This window comes from Notechis scutatus, chromosome 1 (genome assembly GCF_049901735.1).
Source record: "Notechis scutatus isolate UNSWTSFEM ecotype Mainland chromosome 1, rNotScu1.2, whole genome shotgun sequence".
Lineage (NCBI taxonomy): Eukaryota > Metazoa > Chordata > Lepidosauria > Squamata > Elapidae > Notechis > Notechis scutatus.
The window spans coordinates 144,686,614-144,692,739 of NC_142009.1; the positions used below are offsets into that span (position 1 = coordinate 144,686,614).

A 6,126-nucleotide genomic window follows, 5' to 3' on the forward strand; every position below is an offset into this window, starting at 1 on the left:
AGTGACTATGGAATTTGTAGTCCAAAACAGTTACTTTGTTTCTTTTAAAGGTGCCTGCTAGATCCTCCTAGGTCAGTGATGGCTAACTTTTTCATCGCCATGTGCCGACCCCCCCCGTTCCCTCCGCCCCCTGCATGCGCATGTGACCCCCCCCGCGCGTTTTCCCCACGCCTCTGCACAATCAGCTGGCTGGCAGGAGGCGCGTGTGCATACCCAGTAAACCTGATCTGGGGCGACGGCTCACATGCTGGCAGAGATGGCTCTGCGTGGCACTTCCGGCATGCGTGCCATAGGTTCGCCATCGTGGTCCTAGGTGGCCATGTGCCTCTTGCAGTGATATAGAATCATCCAAGACTTTGGTCCAATTCCTTTGGCTTGGACTAGTATGGAGTAGCATTCCAGAAAGCATGCAATTAGCAAGGGAGCATAAGCTGTAAATCAGGCTTTCTCAACCTTTAGAAACTTTTAAGATGCGTGGACTTCAACTCCCAGAATCCCCCAGCCAGCAAGCACTGCTGTCAACGATGGAAATGTGGAGAAGATCCAGCAGAGAAAATATACCAGGAAATGTGCTTCCCTCTCTTGCTAGTTGGAACTATCTGGAGAAATTTGTTTGGCTAGAGAAATAGTCACCATGCATTTCTATTTATTTAAATAATTTAAATGGCCACCCTTCAGTGACAACTTCTTGTCTGAAATGATATAGGGTTTCCTGCCCTGAATAGGGGGTTGGACTAGAAAACCTCTTAAGGTCCCTTCCAACTCTGTTATTTTATTCTATTCTAAGTGAAATCCTCATATCTCAACAGTTTTCTGAATCTTTGGAAAAGGATGCCAGGGGGATGGTGCCAATTTCCTAAAGAGGAATCTTATCGAATGGAATAAAATGTTTTATTGGGCAAATGTGATTGGACACACAAGGAATTTGCCTTGGTGCATGAGCTTTGGATGTACATACAACAACAAAGTGATAGGTCATAGATCATAGGTCATAGTTACAATCATTGATCATAAGATAACAGCAACAGGTGATAAATCATACCGTAGATACCAATAGGAGAAGATAGTAGGAAAGATGAGAAGATGAGAAAGGTAATATCCATACAGCCCTACTACATGGGTAAATATCTTTAAGGCCCAAGACAGTGTGGTGTGAATTAGGTGTTTAACAGATAACAGATAATCAGAGTTGGAAGGGACCTTGTAGGTCATCTAGCCCAAGCGGGAGACCCTACACCATTTCTGACAAATGGCAGTCCAATCTCTTCTTGAAGGTCTCAAGTGATGGTGCTCCCACAACTTCCGAGGGCAAGCTGTTCCATTGGTTGATTGTTCTCACTGTCAGAAAGTTTCTCCTTATTTCCAGGTTAAATCTCTCCTTGTTCAGTTTCCATCCATTATTCCTTGTCTGGCCTACAGGTGCTTTAGCAAATAGCTTGACCCCTTCCTCTCTGTGGCAGCCCCTTAAATATTGGAAGACCGCTATCATGTCTCCCCTGGTCCTTCTCTTTACTAGACTAGCCAAGCCCAGTTCCTGCAACCGTTCATTGTATATTTTAGCCTCCAGTCCCCTAATCATCCTGGTTGCTCTTCTCTGTACTATTTCTAGAGTCTCAACATCTTTTTTATAATGTGGTGAACAAAACTGGATGCAGTACTCTAGGTGTGGTCCTACTAAGGCTTGATAGAGTGGTATTAGTACTTCCCTTGATCTTGATTGTATCCCTCTGTGTTTAGCAGAGTGATTGCACTGGGGGGAGGTGGGGAGAAAACTATCTTTGTGTCTAATTCTTTTGGCATGCAGTGTCCTATAGCGGCGTCCAGAGGGACGAAGTTGAAACAGTTTATTCATAATGTCTCTGTGGATAGGGTTGGATGCTAAACTAGAAAGCATCTCTCATCAGCTGGCCTTTAGATAGATATAATTGCTTTTCATCTTTCGTCACACCATTGCTGATTATTGGCAGTGAATGGCTTCAGGCCCTCATATTTCCTATAGCTTCTGAAAATTGACATATTTAAGCTTTTAGGCTTTTAATTATACGTACATAAATAGATGTATGTACAGAGGGGGGGAATTCCTGCCTCCCTTTTGGGGCTTTTTTTTTTTTTTTTGTTATTCAATACATCTGGCTGATTTCCTGCTTCCCATTCCCTCCTCCCCCCAAAACTCACTTGTCTTGTCAGTTTCTTCCCCAGCTCGCTTGCATTGTCTGAGTGCATTAGGGCTGGCTAGTAACATTTTCATAAATTGGTACTTTGACGATCAGCTGAGTCTCCCAGAGCAGCCTTTGTATGAACTGGAGAGAGACCTTCCAGGAATTGTTTTGCCAAATTGCGGCAAGAAGAGACTTTGGGTGATGGAAGTCCAGATAGTCCTTGAAAAAAAAACAATAAAGTTATTATGATAACAGATAATCAGAGTTGGAAGGGACCTTGTAGGTCATCTAGTCCAACCCCCTGCCCAAGCGGGAGACCCTACACCATTTCTGACAGATGGCAGTCCAATCTCTTCTTGAAAGTCTTAAGTGATGGCGCTCCCACAACTTCCGAGGGCAAGCTGTTCCATTGGTTGCTTGTTCTCACTGTCAGAAAGTTTCTCCTTATTTCCAGGTTGAATCTCTCCTTGTTCAGTTTCCATCCATTATTCCTTGTCTGGCCTTTGGGTGCTTTAGAAAATAGCTTGCCCCCCTTCCTCCCTGTGGCAGCCCCTCAAATATTGGAAGACCGCTATCATGTCTCCCCTGATCCTTCTCTTTACTAGACTAGCCAAGCCCAGTTGAATACAGGTAGTCCTCGACTTATGACCACAATTGAGCCCAACATTTCTGTTGCTAAGCGGGGCATTTGTTAAATGAACTTTGCCCCATTTTATGACTTTTCTTGCCATTTTTGTTAAGCCAATCGCTGCAGTTGTTAAGTTAGCAATAGCACTTAGAGTTAGACTTCTATACTGCTTCACGGTGCTTTTACAACCCTCTCTAAGTGGTTTACTGAGTCAGCCTCTTGCCCCCAACCCATTTGGGTCCTCATTTTATCCACCTCAGAAGAATGGAAGGCTGAGTCAACCTTGAGCCTGGTGGGATTCGATCTGCCAAACTGCAGACAGCCGGCAATCAGCAGAAGTAGCTGCTTCTTCTTCTTCTTCTTCTTCTTCTTCTTCTTCTTCTTCTTCTTCTTCTTCTTCTTCTTCTTCTTCTTCTTCTCCTTCTCCTTCTCCTTCTCCTTCTCCTTCTCCTTCTCCTCCTTCTCCTTCTCATTATTATTATTATTATTATTATTATTATTATTATTATTATTATTATTATTATTATTATTATTATTATTATTATTATTATTATTATTATTATTATTATAACTGCACTCTAACCACCACCGTGGTAACATGGTTGTTAAGTGACTCTGGCTTGCCCATTGACTTGGCTTGACAGAAGATCGCCAAAGGTGATCATACGACCCCAGAACCGTCATAAATATGAACCGGTTGCCAAGTGTCTGAATTTTGATTGTGTGGCCATGGGGTGTGTGTGTGTGTGTGTGTGTGTGTGCCACAACAGTCATAAGCGTGAAAAAGGATCCTCTTTTTTTTCTTTAGTGCCGTTGTAACTTCGTACGGTCCCTAAATGAACTGTTGTGAGTCGAGGACTACCTGTAGGGGAGATGTGTCGGATGAGGAGCAGGAAGCCTCTTCCATCCATGGAAGCCCAGTGGGTGACTTAGAGCAGGGGTCTCCAACCTTGGCAACTTTAAGGCTTGTGGACTTCAACTCCCAGAATTCCTCAGCCAGCTTTGCTGGCTGAGGAATTCTGGGAGCTGAAGTCCACAAGCCTTAAAGTTGCCAAGGTTGGAGACCCCTGACTTAGAGCCAGTTGAGACCCCTGACTTAGAGCCAGTTGAGACCCCTGACTTAGAGCCAGTTGAGACCCCTGACTTAGAGCCACCTGACTTAGAGCCACCCCTGACTCCAGCCTGCATCCTAGGGTTGTTGTTGGGAGATGGGGGGAGGCTAATGGGAGGAGGGAGAGTGCTCAGTTCACAGCCTACAACCCTTTGGATGAAAGGCCGGATCGGAAACTAATCCTGTTAAACATGTTAACCAAATCTTAAACGGGACTCGGCCAGCATCCCTCCCATTTTGAAACCCACCAAAAGAGAAAGCGTTTGGTCTCTGTGGAGATTCTCAGTCCTCCCGGTCACAGTTGTCGTCCCAAAGGTGCATTTTTGGAGAGGCAACTGGACTTTCTGGGTTGTTTTTTTTCTTGGAAGACGTTTGCCACAGAAGTTGAAGAAGCTTCTTGGATAAGAGGCAAAACATCTTCCAAGAAAAACCAGAAAATCCAGTTGCCTCTTGGAAAAAAACAAACAAACGCCTTTGGGACACAAAGAGCTTGGTGTACGAAACGCAGAGGCCGATAGAATTGATTTTCAGACTTCACATCAGTAAGTATATTAGAGTATAACAGAGTTGGGAGGGACCTTGGAGGTCTTCTAGTCCAACCCCCTGCGCAGGCAGGATTCCCTCTACCTTTTCATCCAAAAACGACTGTGTGTCCGCTGAAATAATCATTTGAGGACTCTCTGTTGCAGCAATTGGTCAAGAACAGTGACGACGAGGATGAAGCTCGTGGGAAAACTCAGCAGTACAGTCAGGTGAACCTCATGGCCGCCATTGTGGAACAAGGCTGGTGCACCATTATTTCGAACCTCCTGAGGGCGCCAGAGCACGACAGCCGGGAGAAGGTCCTCAAGACGGTGCACGTCTTGCTCGCCTTCTGTAAGGACGCTTACGCCGGGGATCCGGCGCTCAACCACACCCTCAGCCTCCTGCGCCAGGAGTACGAAGAGCTGGCCGAGGAAGAGCGGAAGGAGGGGGAAGAAGATGGCTACTTTAAGGAACTCCTGCACTCTATAAATAGCATTGCCCAACAATTAAAGTAAAGGGGGCGGTAGCCTCGCGTGTCGAAGAACCTTTGTGTGGTTTGGGAAGAGGGATGATGAATAAATCTATTCTAATACGTTTTCGGTTTTGTGTCCTGCTCTCAGTGTGGCAAGCCCATATCAGAGGTGGGTATTCAGCAGGTTCTGACCAGTTCTGAAGAACCGGTAGCGGAAATTTTGAGTAGTTCAGAGAACCGGCCAATCCCACCTCTGACTGGCCCCGCCCCCATCTATTGTCTGCCTCCCGAGTCCCAGCTGATTGGCTGGGTTTTCTTTGGTTGCCCTGCACAGGAGAACGGAGCTGGAAAGTAGGTTAGTGGGGTGGGGAGAGAATGGGGATTTTGCAGTATATCCTTCCCCTGCCACGCCCACCAAGCCACACCCACCAAGCCACACCCACAGAACCGGCAGTAAAAAAAATTTGAATCCTATCACTGGCCCATATTCTGGGTAATAGAACAGTTGCCTTTTGTCAGTAGCTTTCTGTGCCTTTTATCCTGATCGTAGATACAGGTAGTCTTCGAGGCACAACCCAATTGAGGCCAAAATGTATATTGCTAAGTGATGTGTTTGTTAAGTTGAGTTTGCCTCATTTTACCACCCTTCGTGCCCCAGTTGTTAAGTGAATCACTGCATTTGTTAAGTTAGTAACACGGTTGTTAAAGTGAATCTCGATTCCCCGATGACTTTGGTTGTCAGAAGGTCATAAAAGCTGATCCCATGACCCTGGCTCACTGCAACTGTCATCAGTGTGAACCGGTTGCCAAGCACCTGAATTTTGATCATGTGGCCGTTGGGGATGCCGCAATGGTCATAAAGTGCGAAAAGCGGTCATAAGTCCCTTTTTCTCAGGGCCATTGTCACTTTGAATGGTCACTAAATGAACCGTTGTAAGTCGAGGACTACCTGTAATTGCAGCTTTAAGGCTCACCAGTTCCCGCCACCACAGTGTTAACAAAACAGAAGCCTGTTTGGAAATTACCTTCTCAAAAAAAAAAAGGATATGCCGTGCATTAAACCAACTCATTGTCTTGTCTCCGGTCTATCTGAGAAGAGAACATTTTTTGCTCAAGGTCATTCATTGCTTGCTTGCTTTGAAAAGGCAATTTCCCTGGAAGAAGAATTTTTTTTCTTTTTTTACCATATCTCATATGTGTCAGAAATCAAAAGCAGGGCCCGTTATAGCTG

At 45.4% G+C, this 6,126-nt stretch overlaps 1 protein-coding gene across 6 annotated transcripts in view; it reads left to right on the top strand.

The window, feature by feature from the left end:
* The window catches only part of SIL1 (SIL1 nucleotide exchange factor), a 51,220-nt gene extending 46,205 nt beyond the window's left edge, over positions 1-5,015 (top strand). For all 6 annotated transcript variants that reach the window (XM_087948014.1, XM_087947993.1, XM_087948003.1 and 3 more), the window contains one exon: positions 4,588-5,015. In XM_087948014.1, coding sequence (XP_087804140.1) covers positions 4,588-4,938 — 351 coding nt within the window. In that variant the 3' untranslated portion in view covers positions 4,939-5,015. The remainder of the gene's footprint in view (positions 1-4,587) is intronic.
* The last annotated feature ends 1,111 nt before the right edge of the window (positions 5,016-6,126 follow it).